Raw genomic sequence first — 19,858 nt, 5'->3', positions numbered from 1 at the left:
GAGGCATGGGGGCCAAGTGAACCAGCCTCCTCAGGCAGAGCCCATCACACTGACTCCTGACTTCTTTGGTGCTCTAGCCCCCTCCTCTCAGAGCAAATGGGAAACATGTTATGAGTAATAGAGGGCGGCTCCTCGTGTTCAGAGGGATGAGTCTGACATAACTGCTCAGTTTTCTAGCTGGCATCCTTAGGTCACTTCTCTGCCTATAAGCTATATACCTGGGCTTGATTTCTCCCTCTAAGGCTGTCAACAAAACTGGTCCCAAAGGGAACCAGCCAGGACTCACTGCTCTTCCTCTGGGATGTGTATCGTGATGCATATAAGTTTTCACACTTCCTTGGAAGCCCTGTCTCCAAGGCTTCCTATTTGGCTCTCAGCCTCAAGAAGATACTGGACTAGAAAAGCAATGGATCTTCCCAAGAGTTATTTTGTTACCTGGATTTATTGCCAAATGCCTGTTTCTATTACCTGAATGACTGACTTGATACTAATGACATCACGCATAGGACCAGATATTTTAATTCACCTACTTCACCAAGTAAGAAGAGTTTTGGTAAATTAGATCTCAAAGGATCTGCTCTCTGTCCTCTTGGGGCACTTGAGGATAACAGTACACACAGCACGTATGAAAGCTCACTTTATGATGTGTGGTTACAGGCATGTTTTATCTCCCCAGCTGGGTGAGGTCTGCCTAAGGCTGTGCCTAGCTCTGCAGGTTTTTTTGCGGTAGGCGAATACATGGTGAAATCTGATGATGCAAAATATGGTTCTTCAATATGTTGTTCTTTCAAAAAGAGGTATATTTAAAGAAATTGATGTTTTAATGTTCTTTTAGTTATAGATGCATTCAAGAAGTATCTACAGGGGGTCAACTAATGGTGCAGCCCCCAAGGTAGGTGAGACATGGACCCCGTGGTGGATTTTACAGGGACTCCAGGCCTGAGGGGCGGAGGTCTTGGGCAGGGGAGATAAGACAGGCAGGCAGATGGACGGCCGAAGGCCAGTGCTCCGCGGATTCAGGTCACGCTCAGCGGGACGTCGGCAGTGCCCGGCAGGTTTGTGGAGGTGCTGGTTCTTGAGCTGAGCTCCCAGTGACGTGTGCAAGAGGGCTGAGAGCTCTCAGGCAAGCCTGGAACTACGTCTATCAAAGAGTGACACCAATAGGACACACGTCTGAACCAAGACCAAAGCCGAGCGCCAGCTGAAGACCGCGGCCCCCTCCGTGTCCACCTGGCAGCATCATTCGGTCCAGACGCCGAATGGGTGGGTTTGCAAAATACATCCACGAGCGTACCTGCAGCCCACGTCTGCTATCTGATGACTTCATTTTTTCATTTACTAGGTAATACAGTTGTTTAACACCCCAAGTGACCATTAATAAAAAAGAAACCAAGAGAGAAAACATTGAAGTACCCACCTATTTATTATTAGATACACGCGCCCATTGACCTTGGCATGGCTACGCGGGAAGCACAAGGTGGCACGCAGTGGCAACAGGGAGACAGTCGGAGAAAGAAAGAGGAGATTGTTAGCCAGAGAGAACAGGACGACTGTCCTGCAAGCTCTGCGTCACCCAGTGTCATCGACACGGTTCGTGCCCTGAAGAAGGGTACAGACAACAGGATTCAGCAGCGATATGGAATCAAGAGTCGGGAGACGCTTGATGGCAAAGCCGCCCCATCCCTCTCCCTCCCCGGCTCACACGCCTTATCAAAAATCTATCAGGTGTCGATGTTCAGAGTACATTTACCAAATAAAATACAGCCTAGGAGACTAATTCTCGTTCCTTCCCCAGAATTAAAAAAAGAACATCCTCCTGAGTATCCGTATTCAATGTACTGTCTTCGAGGTTTTCTTAAACTGAAGTTAAAAAAAAAAAAGTCATTCTACTTCAATAGGCATCAGAGCACTTTATAATATAAATTATGGACGAACTAGAGTTCCCGTCGTTGTGCAGCAGAAACAAATCCAACTAGGAACCATGAGGTTGCGGGTTTGATCCCTGGCCTCACTCAGTGGATTATAGATCTGGCGTTGCCGTGAGCTTTAGGTTGCAGACGTGGCTCTGATCTGTTGTTGCTGTGGCTGTGGCGTAGGCCAGCAGTTGTAGCTCCAATTGGACCCCCAGCCTGGGAACCTCCACATGCCTCGAGTGAGGCCCTAAAAAGCTAAAAAAAAATTATGGACAAACTGCAGTGATGGATGTTTACATAAGTGATGGATATTTAGTACCTTATGATTTAGTGTCTACTGTGTAATAATTACATTATAATTACATGCTAGTATAGGTTTTCTCAATATATAAATGAAATGGTGTTCCTGAGAATGCCTACCTAGAAATAATAATAGTTTCTCCTTATGTTGATCATAAAATGTTTCCATAATGCTAACTTCATAAACGCTGTAAGACTAATATAGTCTTATAGACTTCAGACATCTGCCTCCAGTGCCCACCCAAAGCACACAAACAATGGAGAAAACAGGAAAAGAACAGCTGGCTATTCACAGAAACAACAGCACCGGGGTCAAATGAAGGGGTAAAACACATCAATTACCCCCAATTTGGGAGTCTCTTCCTATAAACCATCTATTAAAGAGCCATTCTATCCCAGCTCTGAAAATATCTTTCTCTTCACCATTTTGATCTTAACGTAGCCATTTATTCAGGCTCTAGGTGAAAATTACCATTAAGGAAAATACTACAGTGAAAAGGAGTTGCTAAAAAGATGGGATACCTATCCTACTTCCCAAGTTGAAATCTGGAGACTTTTCTATGAAACTCTTGCACAAAATCCCAAAACACTGAACTCGAGTGAGTCCTTTGAATTCCCTGAGTTCCCAGAAGGCTGCTTTGCACAGAGCCAAAAATTATCCCATGTGCCTAAACCACCCAGATGGCTGACATCACACACTCTCACCTCACCCTTTACCCTTCCTTGGAGAAGCAACTGTCAAGGGGGTGTTGAGGGCTGAGCCGCAGTCAGAGGACTGAACAGGCCTCTTTCTCTGTCCCGCCCGGCGTGGAGGGTAAGAGCTGCAGCCGCAGCAGAAGCAGGGAAAACACATCTTCACCTGAGGTTGCCATCCTCCTCCAGAACCCATGTAATTAGATCATGTTCTATAGACTTAAGGGGAACCCTGCAGAACAAATTCAGTTTTCCATAATTCCACTCCCTAGCACAGCAGACCACAGGGCAGTGTGCTCTTTCACCACCGAGTGCCTGATGAAATACCACGTCATCTTCTTTTGATGGATACATTCTTCCCCTTGAAAAAGAGCTAAGGGGAATTTTCAACAGTGGCGTCTCTGCTCCTTTTAATCCAGTGCTTTGCTCCCTTACGTGCTCGTCATGTGTTTTTCCAGGAACTGAATCACAGGCTATTATGTGGAGGAGAGAGGAAAATCAGTATTGGCATTCATTAAACGAATGCCTGCAATTTTCCTGTGACAGAACAAATAGGGGGTAAGTGACGGCCCACTGTGGTTTCAGCACACGTGGCCAGGGAGCGCCACATCCCGTCTGCCGCTGGGAAACAATTTGTGCTTATTCATGGGAAGGGAGCTGATAAAAGACACGCTGCCTCTGTTTTTCGCTTAAATGTCATTCTAGTTAGTAGTAGATGGCAGGTTCTTTCTTTTTAGCCAAGGAATTCTGCAGTACGCACTCACTCACAGCAACTTCTTTATTGCCTGTTAGTGTGACAGAAAATTCACCTTCTCAATTAGCCAGATTCTATAAATATCCTAGAAATATCTCTACCTGCCTGGACATAAAATACACGTCACCATTGCTCGAGAATTTGTCTGCAGCAGCTGCTCTGAACCAACAAGACCACTGTGTGAACCAGTCATAAACCAATCCCAACTATTTCAGAAAGTGCCCATCAAATAGTCCCCATTTTTCTCATTTTTCCCCCTCACCACCAGGCTGATGCTCATAGGCTGAGTTAGATGCCTGGGGGGGATCAAGGCTGCCTTTCTGGCTGCAGGAAGCAGGCGCCTCCTGGGCTGGCTCACCTGTAGATAGTGCTGTCTTCCTTGCTGGGAATGGACTTCAGGTCAGTGAGTTCCAGGAACCGGTCGTGGAAATAGTGCAGGTGCAGGATACACACCAGCAGAAAGGAGGTGGGGATGAAGATGCGAGTGAAGAGCTCAGCCACGGTGAACTGCTTCAAGCCAAGGTCCTCCAGCCTGCAAAGCCAAGCAGAGTGAAGAGCAAGGACCCCTTTGTCAGGGCAGCCACACACTCCTGTAACCCACCATCGCCCCACCACTGACGGCGGCCTGCTGCCCACATGGCAGAGTGGCCTTTGCCTCCACCAGTCCAGCTTGCTGCCTGCCCGGTGCTCCACGACAACCTCGACACAGGCAGCGTCCAGGGCTGCGTCTCCACCTTGGCCTCCTTCTGCCTGTCCTCGGGAATGATCCTGGCTGTGCCTCCACACCATCCTGGTTCTTGCCCCCCTCCTGCTAGACTCAGATGTGGACGCAACCTAGGCTCAGCCATGAGCCTTGAGCTGGTCTCCCCAGGTAATTTCACCTTGACAGGGAATGTGTGCACCGTCTTTACGCCTGCAACTCAAGTGGGCGTTTATAGCTGGGCTTCACCGTGGACTCTTCCACCAAATGTTTACTGGAAATTGGTTGTTTCACTGTGATTTCACGTTAGGTGTTTTTGAGACAGTATTCTTGATTTCCCCACTCTTCTAAGCAGCTGAGCTGTCCTCCCACCCAGGTCTCCCATGGAACAACCACCTGCCTTGTGCACAATGCCCAGCGTGGCGTGTCTCCCTGCCTGCTTTCTGTGCCTCCACGGCTCGGCTCCGTCGTCCACATTTCCTCCAACCCCATCTCCTGGCTGGCTCCAGCACCCCTGTTTGAGGTGCACCTACCACCCTCCCCCACCAGGACCCCAGCTACTGCTGGCTGGCCGATCCAACTGTGTCCACTCTTGCTCCACATACACCATTTTTTTCTCTGCCAGTCAAGGATTTGTTAAAGACTTTAAAACAATTCACCCAGAATGAAGGGAAAACCATCACTACCTACAAGCCCTGCACCTCCAGGCACCTGGCTGACCTCTTCCACCTCTCCCTATGCTCCCCACAGGTGAGCCTTGCCGCCGTTCCTCATATACACCAAACTCTGCCCTGCCTCAGGGCTTTTGCACTTGCTGTTCTCTTTGTCTGGAATAGTCTTCCTCCTCTCAATTCCCAGCTCACACGCTTTTCTAAAGATAAGTTCCTTCTTCATGGAGTTTAAACGACCCCTCTACCGGGAAGCCTGCCCTGACCACTCCATCTATAGTGAGTGCTTCAACACTATTCACTGCCTCAGCTTATTTTTCTTTTGGAGTTTGCAATTTGTATGGACCTTAAGTAGGCTTTTTGGTTTGTTTTCTCTCATAGAATGTAAACTCCACAGTTCAGACTCTGTCTCTCTTGCTTCTGGTTGCATCTTCAGGTGCAGAACAGTGTCTGGCCCATGGGAGGCACTCAAGAGATATTTATTGGGAGTTCCCCGGTGGGCTAGGGGTTAAAGGATTACATGTTGACACTGCTGTGACGTGGGTTGGATCCACATGCTGTGGGTGTGGCCAAAAATATTTGTTAAAGGTGCATTACTCTAGATACATGGGAAGCCTTCCTTTCAAGCTTTTCTCCTAGCCACCTCTGACTATTCAGCTCTATGATCAGTTCTAGTGAGATAGCTAAACAAATTTTAATAGTTTACAAAAGCAAATTAGAAAAGGCTAGAGTTCTATCTATTTTATGAACCAGAAAGATCTCATCAGCACTAGCCTCTTAGCCCTTTTTCTTCGGCACCCACCATCCCTTAGGATCTTAGCACCAGCTTCATCAGTGAGGACAGGCTGCTGCATTATGTCACAAACTCGAAGGCGAGGAGCTAGGAAGGCAGCAAGCGTGACTGTGAGGAACTGGGTAGGTGCGCTCCCAGCGGAAGTGACATCAGAAAATGCCATCTCCTTAACAAGGTGGTGATGAAACTTCCCTTTTCCAGTCGATACTTACTGAGTGCCCACTATGGGGTAAAAGTGTGGGACTAGGTCACAAGAACCTAGTGACTGAGACATGAATCCTGTCCCCAGGGAATGCCTAGCCAGTGAGGATGTCATGTTTTACTCAAATCTCTCAGAGAAGATTTGAACACCATGCATCCTGCTTGCCACTTTCCATCCCACTGCATACCACAACTGCTTACTTTTCCTTTTTCAATCCCGTCATGTTTTGCCACAGGCCAGGGAAATTTTCAAACTGATACGTGTAGATAAAGATAAGCACCAGCATAGTGTAGATAACCACTGACATCCAAAAGTATTTCAGAATCCGCCTCCACCATTCATAGTGCACCTGCGAATCAGACGTTGACAAAGAAGAAAACAAACTGGTTAGAGGCAACCTCACAAAAATATCTGCTGTAGTCCACAAAGACACGTGATTCCATTCACACGTGTTTGAAAACAAAGTCAAGTTCAGTTTTGGATTGTGAGGTTCTGGTTCTCGTAGAGTTGAGTGGATGTGGCTGGGAATCCGGTTCTACTAGGAGCCGTGAGCTGTGTCTTTGGACCAAGTCGCTGGACCATCCAGAGCCTATTTCCTCCTCAAGAGTATTTACCTTACCGTTGTCCTGAGGATGAAACTAATGATCTTTTGAAGGTTCTCACTATGATATCTGGGCTGTAGAAGGCTTTCAAGGAGGCAGGAGCTGCTGCTGCTGCCCTCAAGGTCATTGCTGGGGAGGCTGTCCGTTTTGAAATTCCAAGTGATACCGTATAAATACGAACGTGAAACCACCAGAGAGGGAGACATCCCTCTTCACCATAAGTGTGGGGTTTTCATTAGAGAACACCTACCCGGGATTTCAAGTAGGATTTCAAAACTTGATTGATTTCAGTTGAGACATTTTTATCTCCACATGCAACAGACTCCTGTTTATCAGAGTTGCTTTATTTGTTTTCTGGTTCCCTGCACAGACATTCGACTGTTGCACGTGTTTCTATCCCTGGGTTCTCTTCCATTATCAGTTAAAATGGAAAGGGTGAAGAGGCTAACTCATTTTAATATAACCGTTCATAAATTCTAATTAATGAAACACTAAAGTGATGATGTGTCATACGTATATTTGTACACACACACACACACAAACACACACATGATTTTCTGACTCTAAAGTCTGAAATACAAATGAACTGAATGTCATGCAGTATTTTATGTTATCCTGCCACTGATTTTATGTTCCTATTCAAAAATGTCATCTAATGGAAGTTCTATGTATAGATTTCTAAGGTATCTCCAAACTGTTCTCCATAGTGGCTGTACCAGTTTACATTCCCACCAGCAGTGCAGGAGGGTTCCCTTTTCTCCACAGCCCCGCTGCAATCCCACTCTTGGGCATCTATCCAGACAAAACTCTACTTAAAAGAGACACATGCACCCGCATGTTCATTGCAGCACTATTCACAATAGCCAGGACATGGAAACAATCCAAATGTCCATCGACAGAGGATTGGATTCGGAAGATGTGGTGTATATACACAATGGAATACTACTCAGCCATAAAAAAGGATGACATAATGCCATTTGCAGCAACATGGATGGAACTAGAGAATCTCATACTGAGTGAAATGAGCCAGAAAGACAAAGACAAATACCATATGATATCACTTATAACTGGAATCTAATATCCAGCACAAATGAACATTTCCTCAGAAAAGAAAATCATGGACTTGGAGAAGAGACTTGTGGCTGCCTGATGGGAGGGGGAGGGAGTGGGAGGGATCGGGAGCTTGGGCTTATGAGACACAACTTAGAATAGATTTACAAGGAGATCCTGCTGAATAGCATTGAGAACTATGTCTAGATACTCATGTTGCAACAGAAGAAAGGGTGGGGGAAAAACTGTAATTGTAATGTATACATGTAAGGATAACCTGACCCCCTTGCTGTACAGTGGGAAAAAAAAATGTCATCTAATGATATAGGCTTCTTTTTTAATTAAGAATTTTTGAAAAATGTAAATTTTTTTTTCTGACTTTTAAAGACTCTACCATTTAAAATGAGTGAGCCAGCTGAAGAGGGCCTTTTCTTATCTTAGGATTCCTCATGTGTGACATTGGGATCTCACCGACCACTTCACAGGATGTGTCACAAAGTGACAGTGACAGGGTCTCTCTGAAGGAACCTCACATATATTCCCAGATGGATGCAAGGAGGACAAAGAGGGACAGTTGGTCACCCACCTGATACAGGGCCACGCAGAACAGAAAGAGAACCATGTAGATGATCTTGTACATTACAATTTTTCCCTCGAAGCTGACGAAGAAGAACATCCCTCCGCAGACATAGATCCAGTACTTGATGAAAAGGGCCACCACCAAGTTCCCCAGCACCTTCATGACGTCCTGGTCATCCTCCTCCTCCTCCTCCTCCTCCAGTTCCTGCTTCTCCTCCTTGGTCATCTCTTCGTCCTCCTTCTCTGGGGCCTCCCCATCCACATGCACATCCTGGTCATCATCTTCAAAACAGAAGACTGAGCTGTTAAATGGAGCCGGATCCCTGACCAGAACCACACTGACCAAAGCGATGCACCTCATGCAGAACCATTCGATCTGAATGATTTTAGACAGTTCTAATACCTGAGGCAGAATTTACATAACTAATCCTGTCCTCCGGTCACGTGCACCGATTACCTTTTTCTTCATCTTCCTGGCTGCCGATCTTGACCTCAGACAGGAGAGCTTCCTTTTCCTGGAGAGCTTTTTGCTCTGTGAGATGCTGCCGCAGCAGTAGCCAAAAAGTAATGGTGAAAAGGATCTGAAAGGAGAAAATTTGGAAAAGAAGCATCACATCATCGAAGTATAGGCATATTTAAACAACTTCTAGGCCTGCTCTGCGTGGCACTGGGAGCACATGAAATAAAACGTTCTACTTGAGATGGAGTCAGGCATCCCCTTGGTTTAGCTGAAAGTGACTGGCTTTTAAATCTCCTCTCTCGAGGGTGCTGGCCCGCCGTCCAGTGCCAGAGGCGCGTTCACCCCTGGGGAGCTGGGTGAAGAAGCCCGGGGTAGTCAGGCTGGAACCTGCCTGGGGCCGGCGGTCTCCTTCAGGTGCAGGTCCCTGACTTCCTGCCCTTTCCTGACACCAACGCATGTGTAACAGGAAGACTGTTCTTCTACGATCCCCACTGTTTCTGCCATGTCCCTTACTTTGCGGAATCCCACAGATGCGGAGAGAACACAGCAAGCAGAACCTGTCAGGAGGCCCGTTCATCTCCCAAAGCTGAAGGGGCAATTGTTCTAAGTGTCCACACATTTATATTAACATTTCCTTGAGGGCGAGGAACAAAAACTCAGGATTTCAGGGAACTGTGTTCTTCATGGAATACAGAGCCAGGCACATAGTAGCCTTTCCGTAATAACTTTATTAAGATAGAATTCACATGCCTCACGACTCACCTATTTAAAGAATGCCAATCAATTTTTAGTATATATATATATATATATATATATATATATATATATATATATAGTCTTTTTGCCATTTCTTGGGACGCTCCTGCGGCCTATGGAGGTTCCCAGGCTAGGGGTCCAGTCGGAGCTGTAGCCACCGGGCTACGCCACAGCCACAGCAACGCAGGATCCGAGCTGCGTCTGCGACCTACACCACAGCTCATGGCAACACCGGATCCTTAACCCACTGAGAAAGGCCAGGGATCGAACCCGCAACTTTATGGTTCCTAGTCGGATTCGTTAACCACTGAGCCACAACGGGAACTCCCGATTTTTAGTATATTAACAGAGTTGTGAAACCACCACTGCGATCAATTTTATGGTGTTTTCAACCCCCAAAAGAAGCCCCATAACAGTGGCCCTCTTTTCCCCCTACCCCATCGCTAGCCAACCACTAACGTACTTCCAGATGCTACAGACTGCCTAACCTGGACATAAATAGAATTATGTATTATATAATATGCATTCTTTTGTTGTGGCTTATTTTACTTGACATAATGTTTCCAAGGTTTATCCATGTTGTAGCATGTATGGATAATTCATTTCTTTTTAGTATCAAATAGTCTTCTGTAGTAAGGATAGAATATCTATCTATTCATCAGTTAATGGGCATTTAGGACTTTTTGGTGATGACAAATAACTGCCATGAGTATGCATGGATAATTTTTTTGTTGGGATATATATTTCCTGTGCTCCTTGGTATGTACTCCTAGGAGTGGAACTGCTGAGTCCCAATGATAATTTTAGGTTGATATTTTGAGGAACTGACAAGACTATTTTCCAAAGTGGTTGCACCATTTCCCGTTCCCACCAACGTGTGGGCCACTCCAAAATCCCCACTTCGTCTCTGACATCTGGGATTGTCATGCTAGTGGGTATGAAGTTGTGTCTCACTGTGCTTCACAGTAAGATTTCAATAAATATTTGCCAAAGAAAGAGAAAAAAAAAAGACTAACAAGTGGGTCATTTTCATTTGGAGTAACTACCCACTTAACTATTCATAAATGTCCACTTACCACTGACTTTCAACATAAACTGGTGCCAATAAGTCCCAATAAACACACTCAATCAAGAACCCGAGGACGCAGACGTCTGAAAATCTGGGACTGAACTTCTGGAAGTTTGAAAGCTTTGTTTTTGTGTTTTCCTGTTCACTTACCTTTGAGGCAAGTTCCCCTGGCTCCTTCTTTTCTAAAAATCCTGGGACCTTTTTAATTTCAGGGAGCTCAAAACTCCATATGTACTGTAACACAAGCAGCAGGTTTCCGTAGATGACCATGAACGGAGAGCTGATCATGGCATATTTCCTCCTGTTGCGAATCATCCAGAGCGTGCAGGACCAAATCAGCAGCACGAAGGTCAGCCAGCTGTGGTAGGTGATGCTCCAGGCCTCGAGGGAGGAAGGAGAAGAAAACCATGACGTCGGTACGAGGCAGGTGCTGCCCTCAGAAGTTAGAGGGTACATGGACAGCAAAGGCCCATGAGATTCACACTCAGGAAGGACAGGGTTGGGGGGAATCGCAGGCGGACTTCCTAACGGGCAGGGGACGGAGAGAGGGGAGGCTGCTCCTGGGAGATAACATTGCCCTTCGACTTCCCAGAAGGAAGAGGGCTGGGGGGTGGGGGTGGGGGAGGGTCTTCATTCCCGCCCTTTGCCCTCCAGCCCCAAATGTCTTCCTTTTCACCCTGCTTTGCAGGATTAAGAGCAGCTGTAAGCTTGTTGGGGGGTCGGCCATTCTTTTGGGGTGCCGGGTGAGTGGGGCTATTGCTGGGTTCAGAAATGGAGGCTGTGGGGACCGCCGGGATCCGTGGGTGGGCTGGCCTCAGGGAGCACCCGCAGCAGAGCAGCCGAGAAGAGAGACGATGGGACTCGGCATTTCCAGGAGGCAGGGGCAGGCTAGGCATCTGCACACCCCACACAGCAAAGCCGGTTCATGGAGAGGCCACCTTGGCCTCTGTCCTGTCTGGGACAGGATGCATCTTCCCTTTACACCAAGTCCCCGAAGATCCAGGGTACACCTGGAAGGGCAGCTTCCAGAACATTCTACAAAGTCAGGTTGGTGAATATTGTTCAGGAATCTATCCTCTCTTACCATGATCTCAGATACCAAACTTGGTGTGAAAAGACCTCTAAAAATATTTTCTAGCCATATTTGGACCTAACTGAAATCAACCATATTCCTGACTATCACGAATTCTCAAGAGTTAATTGTAAAAATTGAACACGTTTTACAAGTCTGTTTTGCATCTGGGAAGCAGAAAAATATTAATATAAATCAGATAAATGAATAAAGTCAGCACAGAAGAAACAATTCCTTGCAGTAATCTGCAAATCTGTCCTAAAGCACAGCTAGCTTTTTTAGTGCAGAGTTATTTTAAATTGTTGGCTAAAACATACGGTAATTATAAACTAGACATTTAAATTGCTTTCATTAAAACTGAGTGATAACTATTATCAAGGTCTGAATTGTTTCGTGAAAATATTATTCCCTGGAACTGGTATTATCAAAGGTAGGTGACATTGAATGCATTGAATGCAGGATGAAATTCAGCTCTGACCTTGCCATTTGTGTGTGAGTGACCCAGGAGCATATTTTCACAGATATTATAACTCCAGCAGATTTTTGCCCTGTACACTATTTTTGTTTGGGAGGATGAGGGTGAAAGAGAGTAAAACAAATTGCGAGGCTCTTATTACACTCCTCTCCTCTTTCATGCTTAAGTTGCACATGCCTCTCACTTGTTGGGGGTAGAATCTGCATTACGTTCTTTCCTTGACTCAGTTTCAGGATTTTCTGATGCTTTGGTACATTTGCACTTTGTGGGTTGTTGTTGTTTTTTTTTTTTTTTGCCAAGCCCATGGCATGCGGAAGTTCCCGGGCCTGGGATCAAACCTTCACCACAGCAGTGACAACACCTGCTAGGCCACCAGGGAACTCCTTGCAATTATACTTTTTGAATAAAGACATCTATCATTCTAACAGACTCCTCAGGACTGCTCTTTCTGTCTGTGATTTAAAGTCTTCCACCCTGGGGGAGCTTCCAACGGAAACCAGGCACTTTAAAAACATTAATATTGTGGCTCTGTTAAAACAAGAGAAATGGTACCAGACAAGGGCATGTCTTCAAGGAAACATCTGTTCTCCTATGTTGTTTTTACAATAGATGTTTTTTTTCTACTAAGTAACTTCGTGTGTATTCCAAGTTTTTTTTTTTAAGTGTCATTTCTTTACAAAAAAAAGAACAAACTTATCTGGCTTATTTTGAGAGCAGAAAAAGAAATGTATATGCTCCTGAGTTCAGCATCAGAATTAGTTGATATTTGAAAATCATAGTTTTGCTGATTTTGGTTTTGTTTCAATTAGGGATTGATATATAGAAAGTATCAAAAAGTACCCAAAGAGCACAGAATTAGTATTATTTAGGGAACATAGTTTACAGTCCCCAAAAGAGACATTTTTAACTCCTGCCTCCCAACTCTCTCAGCTCTGGCCATGGTCCTTGCAGAACAGGTTCACTGGGGAGACATCTAGACTGCGTGCCTGATGTTTAGGGATTTTTCCCCCTAGAATTTTGAAATAGTTTCATTTTTTAAAATCATAAACAGTATTTATGGGATCTCACCACTGGCCACAAAATTTGAAGCTTTTTGTGTTAAAGAAGTGTTAGGTTTCTCAAAGATAAATTAGCTTTCCCAAGAAATGTGTCTTTGGAAAGGGTAGAAATTGACCTTCTTTTGTATCCTGCTGATGGGGCCAAGGACTTTTTTTTTTTCTTTTTTGGCTGCACCTGAGTCATGTGGAAGTTCCTGGGTCCGGGAATGAACCCAAGCCACAGCAGCACCTGCAGTGACAACGCCAGATCCTTAACCTGCTGAGCCACCAGGGAATTCCAACCAAGGACGATTTTTGAAGCTGTGATACTAGGAGATGGAGGGTGTTGCCGGACATGAGGGTAGACAGTGGAAACTGAGAACTCACAACCAGAAGCAGCTCTTGGGGACTCTAGTGTGGGATGCTTAGATTGGTAAAGCTTTGTTGCAGCTCATGTGGAATAAAGTCTCACTGAAATCTAAGATGAGATGTGACTACAACTCTCATTATCTGAAGGGAATAAAAATGGCCCCTGTTACTCCTACACCCCTTCAATGCCTCTTAGAGAAACTAGCCATACATCCTTTTAAATGGGCAAAAGAGGGTACTGTCTCACTTGATAGGCTAATTTAAGAGAAAAGCACACACATTTAAATAGGTGAAGGAGGAGCAGAGGATGGGATTTTGAAATCTAATCTGTAACATAAAGGTCCCATGAAAAATTAACATAAGCAACCCTCCTCTGCCCAAATATTGGGAGGATGAAGATCTCTGTGCTGGCGGGGAGATGGTGGGGCTCAGAGCCCAAGGGCGCGAGTGCCACCCACCCCTCCAGCATGAGCGCCACCTCCTGGACGTACCATCATAGCGATAAGGGCACAGATGTAACTTTGTTTCATGATAAACTGGAACACAGAGACCATGGCATGGACTTTGACGCTCCTTTTCTCCTCGTGGCTCCTCTCCTCCTCGAATTCTTCCCTCTCTTCTTCTTCTTCCTCCTTCTTTTCTAGAGGGACAGATTATTTTATGTAAAATGTATGCAAATGTGTGAATTTCATATAAACATCCAGAGCAGTGGAACACATGTGTGTCATCTTTCTTTCAACACAATAAATGGGAGAAAAGGGAGAAAGGCTTCCTCCAAGTTTGGGTCCTCTCGGTTATTTTATTAGACAAAAAGATCTCTTTCTGAAAGACCTTCACCCACTAACCAGCAAAACCACTATGATTACGGAATCAAATTACAGAAAGACTAAAACACATCTATGCACATAGGTTTAACACCAGAAACAAGTTTATATGCTTAAAATAATATTTTATCCTTTCTTTTTTTTTCTTTTTTTTTTTTTTTGCTTATATTTGCTTTTTAGGGCCATACCTGTGGCATATGGAGGTTCCCAGGCTAGGGGTTGAATCGGAGCTACAGCTGCCGGCCTACATCACAGCCACAGCAACGTGGAATACGGCCGAGTCTGCAACCTACACCACAGCTCATGGCAACCCCGGATCCTTAACCCACTGAGCAAGGCCCGGGATCGAACCCACATCCTCATAGACACTACTCAGATTTGTTTCTGCTGTGCCACAACGGGAACTCTCTTGTCCTTTGTTTTTCAAAGTTTACCTATCTGGCCACTTATTTTATACCCAAGAACAGAACACACAGAGCAAGATGTAGGGACAAAATTTAGGCAGAAGTTAAGGCAATGAGCTTAATCATACTGATCACAGAAGAAAGCAACACCTCTGCTAAGAAAAAAAGAAAGAAAAAAGAACTGAATCATATACACACTAAGGTATATGGAATGATTGGCCAACGGGGACCTGGTGTATATCACAGAGAACTCTGCCCAATATTCTGTGATGGTCCCTGTGGAAAAGAATCTGAAAAAGGGAGTTCCCGTCATGGCTCAGCAGAAACGAATCCAACTAGGAACCATGAGGTTGCGGGTGTGATCCCTGGCCTTGCTCAGTGGGTTAAGGATCCGGCGTTGCCATGAGCTGTGGTCTGGGTCGCAGATGCGGCTCAGATCCTGAGTTGCTGTGGCTGTGGCGTGGGCTGGCAGTTGTAGCTCTGATTAGACCCCTAGCCTGGGAAACTCCATTTGCCAGGGGTGCGGGCCTAAAAAGCCGAAACAAACAAAAAAAAAAGAATCTGAAAAAGAATGGATGTGTGCATGTGTGTGTACATGTGTGTACTGAATCACTTTGCTGTACAGTAGGAATTATTGACATTGTAAATCAACTATACTTTAATAAAATAAAATAACAAATCTGATGAATGATGAAGCAAAGACAGACTCGGAGCCTGTGCCAGAGGGGAGGCTCCCTACCTGAGGAGTCCTCAGGAGGCTCCCAGCGGTACTGCGGGGTGGAGTACAGGTCAGCCTTGGCGGGGCCGTTCTCCAGTGGGAGGCTGGGGTGGATGGTGTGGTAATCCACGGGGTTGCCGTTCACGGTCACCAGCAGGCCCTGCAGGGGGGCGGGGAAGAGCAAAAGCACACTGCAACAGTCGCTCTGATTTTCAGCGTGGACCCACCTCTTTCCCTTCCACTACGTGAGCAACCTTAACAGTGCAGAACTGATGGGAAGCTGACTGTTGTGGGCAGTGATGCCCACCAGCAAGACAGGCCTGCACTGACCCCTCCAAAGCCGCCCTCCACAGTCAGCCTGGCCTTGCCCACCTTTGCGGCACACCACACCATTGCACCCTGTTCTCTGTAGGACGTGTGCAGCCTGGAAAGGATGCTGAGGTTTCCAGACCTGGTCTGGTCTCCTCTCCAGCCTCAGCTCAGCCCCTCCTCCTGGCCCCCCTCCACCTGCAGGAGCTCCAGTCTGCCCCGGGCCCTGCTGTGGTCCCTGCCCCACACCCACGACTAAGCGGAATCTCAGGTTAGAGGCACCTCTGCGCTTCTCTGCCTGGCACTGCAGCTGGCAATTCCCCTGCTCCAGCACCTCATACGCCAACTGCAATTTCCCGTTTGTTTTTTCTGTCTCTATGGCTTTACATTTTGATTAGGCATATAACATATACACCTGTGTTACATCCAGGGGCGTGCAAAAGTTCCCATTCAAATTATAGAACAGGCATATCGGCAGAGCAAAATGCCTTTAAAAACCCCTCTAACGTGGCTTTTTAAAAATTTAAATATATTTTATATGTTTACACTTGAGCTCATGTTATATGAGTCAGTGTTTTAAAGCAATAGACCAGATATAATTTCTGCTAAAAAAAATTCAAAAACATATGGAAATTTTATAGACCATGAAAATGTACTCTGAGGAGCTAATTCCATTTACGTCCCTTTTACATCACTTCCATGCGCAGAAGTGATCATTCTGAGGATTTACTTACGTCAGATGGCTTGTAGTCATCCTGAGTCATGGACAAGAGCTGCAAGAAGCAAAGCAGGACAGCATGTTAATATGTGAGCGGAAATCATTGTGATGTTTATACCCAGTTATAAAGTTTTCCTACTCACACATCCATTCCTCAAACTAGCTGGATGCTGGTGTGTTAAAACCAGCTGTGCAAAATACAAAGGGGGAGAATAATGGGCCAGGATATTGCTGTTTCTTATAACCACTTACAGCTTCCGATGTTAACTTTTAATCACAACCGTAAATCAGCAGTCATTAACAACGTGGGCACAAAAGCTCATTATGTTTTTCAAGTGTCTTGTTCTAGTAGAATAAGCTGCTTAATTTTCTACTCCTAGGACCTTTTGAGACATCCGCAGAATCCTGAAATATTGACTTTTCAAGAAACTGAAGTTTCAAAATAAAGAAAATGTGATTTGCAGGGCAGGTTGAGATTATTTTAAGGTTGGCGCGTCTACAGCAAAACGATGATATGACTCTGCCTCTTAGCTCTATTAATGCCGGGGCGGGGGGGGGCTCCCCTCAAAATTAAGCACACACTCAGCTAACGATTCTCCCACTTTTTTGAGTCAGAACTTAAAATCACTGAAGGTCCCAAAGAGCTTTTATTTACAGGGGTCCTATCCATCAATATCTCCCCCAATAGAAATGAAAATGGAGGCATTTAAAACGATTCATTTGTCCATTCATTAAACATTGTTCACATAGATAATTATACTTATTAGCTCTATTTAAAAAAAATAGGGAAGAGAGTGGTGGTGTTTTACATTTGTGTATATCTTTTTTTGTCTGGCTCAAAAGAAACGGAAAACTGATTCTCTGCATTCAGCCTATTGTGAGAGGCTATTTTGGTTGAAGCAGGTGAAGGGAATCCAGCATCACCCAGCAATGCAGCTGGAAAAGGAAGGGGTACTTCAAGAGTCCATCCAGACCATTGTGGGTGCTCTCCAGGGACCCCACCCCAAGCTCAGCAAGGGGCAGTAACCGCAGGCAAGCTGCAGCGTGGAACCCAAGACCACACTGATGAACTTCCACCCCTGGTTACAGCAAATCCCGAGGACCCTTCCGTTTGAGTGGATCCTCCCTTCCCTCCCGTTGTGACTGCGATGTGCTTCAGGGGTCACACAGTGCCGCCGAACTCTGACACCTTTCACTGCACAAAATGCAAGTCCTCCGCCTTTCCAGTTTCCACTAAAGGTTCTCCTGTGATCACTGCCAAGAGATGCAGTTTCTTTGGAAGTCACTGACCACTTTACTTTCCAGCCACTGTCCATCGAATGCCCACCCCTGAGCGACCCCAAGCTGCCTGTGAGCTGTCCCTCTCCGTGGGCCTGGGGCAAGGTGAATGGCAGGTGGCTGGGGTCCCTCAAGCCTGGCGACGGGCCAAGGGCTTCCCCCTGTGTCACTCAGCGTATGAACAAGGCATGTGCCCCAGGCTGAGGTTTAAGAAAAGCAATGATTATTTCTGGTTCATCAAGAAGGTTCTTAAGTGGAACCGGCCTTTGTTTTCTGTGAGCCTGTGGCCGACAAGGGCATAGCCACTGCTGCGAGGGTCCTGGACCCTGTCTTGGTGCTTTTGTGCCATCAGAGCAAAGGCTAGCACAGCCGAAAGGCAAATATCTTCAATATTATTACAAAAATAGTTCTGAGCTTGTGAATCCCAGGAAGAGCCTCAGGAATCCCCAGATGTGGCCCTCAGAGCTCACTTTGGAAACTGCTGTGCTGTCTGTCGATATTGATGCCTTTGCTTAATGATGTGGCAGGACCATGTGACACATGCGTGATAGGAGGGAAGGCCCCATAAATTGCAGGCGTCTGGGGAAGCACCCCTTCCCCACACGGCTGCCAGCACCCAGAAGGTTCGTTCACTGTTCTCCCTCTCAGACGGGCCGGTCCTCCAAGTGACTGTGTGGGTGTGGTTACCACAGCGGCCGCCAGACAGAGGGAACTGCTCCTATGGCGCATCTCAGCACCGGCACCACTGCCTTGCCCCATTATTGTTTATTTTATTTTATTTTACTTTACTTTACTCTATTTTATCTTTATTTTATTGTCTTTTGTCTTTTTAGGGCCACACCTAAAAAGTGGCATATGGAGGTTCCCAGGCCAGGGGTCTAATCAGAGCTACAGCTGCTGGCCTACACCACAGCCACAGCAATGCAGGATCCAAGCCACGTCTGTAACCTACATCACAGCTCACAGCAATGCTGGTTCCTTAACCCAGTGAGCGAGGCCAGAGATTGAACCTGCAACCTCATGGATACTAGTTGGGTTCGGTAACCACTGAGCCACAGAGGAAACGCCTGTTATTTTTCTTTTTCTTTCTTTCTTTTTTTCTTTTCTTTTCTTTTTTTTTGGGGGGGGGCTGCACCTGCCACATATGGAGGTTCCCAGGCTAGGGGTCCAAGTGGAGCTACAACTGCCAGCCTACACCACAGCCAGAGCAACTCAGGATCCAAGCCTCGTCTGTGACCTACACCACAGCTCACAGCAATGCCAGATCCTTAATCCACTGAGCGAGGCCAGGGATCGAACCCACAACCTCATGGTTCCTAGTTGGATTTGCTTCCGTTGCGCCATGACGGGAACTCCTGTTTTGCTTCTTTTAAACACAAAATTGTTCTTCAAAATTAAGAACACACTTTTATTAGGACTAAGGGACTTCGAGGGGAGGCACTGAAACATAAAAGGGCTATCGTCCTGGGTCTGAGGGAGCCGAGGGGTTTTGTTTCCAAGCATTGGGTTCCTGTCTCTGAACAGATTTCTAGAACTTATCACTAAACTACTCCTGTAACAGAGTGATCTGAGTCTGCACGTGGGGTGTATGCTCTGTATTCAGCAATATCATACAAAAGCAGCAAAATAAGAGAAGCCCCTTCCCCCGAGGCTTACTTTTCTCTCGTCTGTGGGGTAGTGGGTCGCATACCACAGGCTTCTCCTTCTCTCGGCCGTGATGGGGACTGGGCTGCAGGCCAGGGCTCTGTCCTCCTCCTTGGTCCTCTCGTCCTGCACCTGAGACACAGAACAACCACAGGACAGCCCTGCTTCCCGGAGCAGCTCCCACAATGGCTTTTCATTTCTGCCCCGGAGGATCATTTGTAAAGTCATGTGTACACTCTGCGGGATTTTATCCAGACACTTAAAAATGACCATAGTGCCACCTTGTCGATGTGAAGCTCATCGACACTGCCTGTTCCTGTCCCCTCTAAGCCTGTGAATTACAGGAATAGGCCTGCATGTTAAGTCGTCAGGCCTCCTATGTGTGTCCTAACCTGCAGCAGGAAGGGGCTGTGCTGTGTTCACAGAAGTCACACCTAACTGAGTAACCCAGCCATGGTCTGTCTTTAATTG

At 46.2% G+C, this 19,858-nt stretch overlaps 1 protein-coding gene across 21 annotated transcripts in view; it reads right to left on the bottom strand.

Moving 5' to 3' along the window:
* Positions 1-19,858, bottom strand: part of PIEZO2 (piezo type mechanosensitive ion channel component 2) — a 303,672-nt gene that overhangs the window by 81,450 nt on the left and 202,364 nt on the right. For 12 of the 21 annotated variants that reach the window (XR_014807528.1, XR_014807530.1, XR_014807531.1 and 9 more), the window contains 10 exons: positions 19,400-19,519; positions 16,482-16,520; positions 15,460-15,598; positions 13,984-14,132; positions 10,690-10,920; positions 8,712-8,835; positions 8,262-8,536; positions 6,224-6,372; positions 4,019-4,192; positions 1,418-1,459 (listed from right to left, as the gene is read on the bottom strand). Coding sequence is in view for 15 of the 21 variants with exons in the window: in XM_084964032.1 (XP_084820158.1) it covers positions 1,418-1,459; positions 4,019-4,192; positions 6,224-6,372; positions 8,262-8,536; positions 8,712-8,835; positions 10,690-10,920; positions 13,984-14,132; positions 15,460-15,598; positions 16,482-16,520; positions 19,400-19,519 (1,442 nt within the window). In the remaining 6 variants the exon portion in view is untranslated. The remainder of the gene's footprint in view (positions 1-1,417; positions 1,460-4,018; positions 4,193-6,223; positions 6,373-8,261; positions 8,537-8,711; positions 8,836-10,689; positions 10,921-13,983; positions 14,133-15,459; positions 15,599-16,481; positions 16,521-19,399; positions 19,520-19,858) is intronic. The other 9 variants (XR_014807529.1, XR_014807532.1, XR_014807533.1 and 6 more) reach the window with 1 other exon arrangement.

This window comes from Sus scrofa, chromosome 6 (assembly GCF_054392235.1).
Source record: "Sus scrofa isolate SSC_HxYL_T2T_F1_AM1 chromosome 6, Sscrofa_HxYL_maternal_Yorkshire_Landrace_v2.0, whole genome shotgun sequence".
Taxonomy (NCBI): domain Eukaryota; kingdom Metazoa; phylum Chordata; class Mammalia; order Artiodactyla; family Suidae; genus Sus; species Sus scrofa.
Note: the sequence above shows the minus strand (reverse complement) of the source record. Positions and strands in the feature narration are given on the sequence as shown.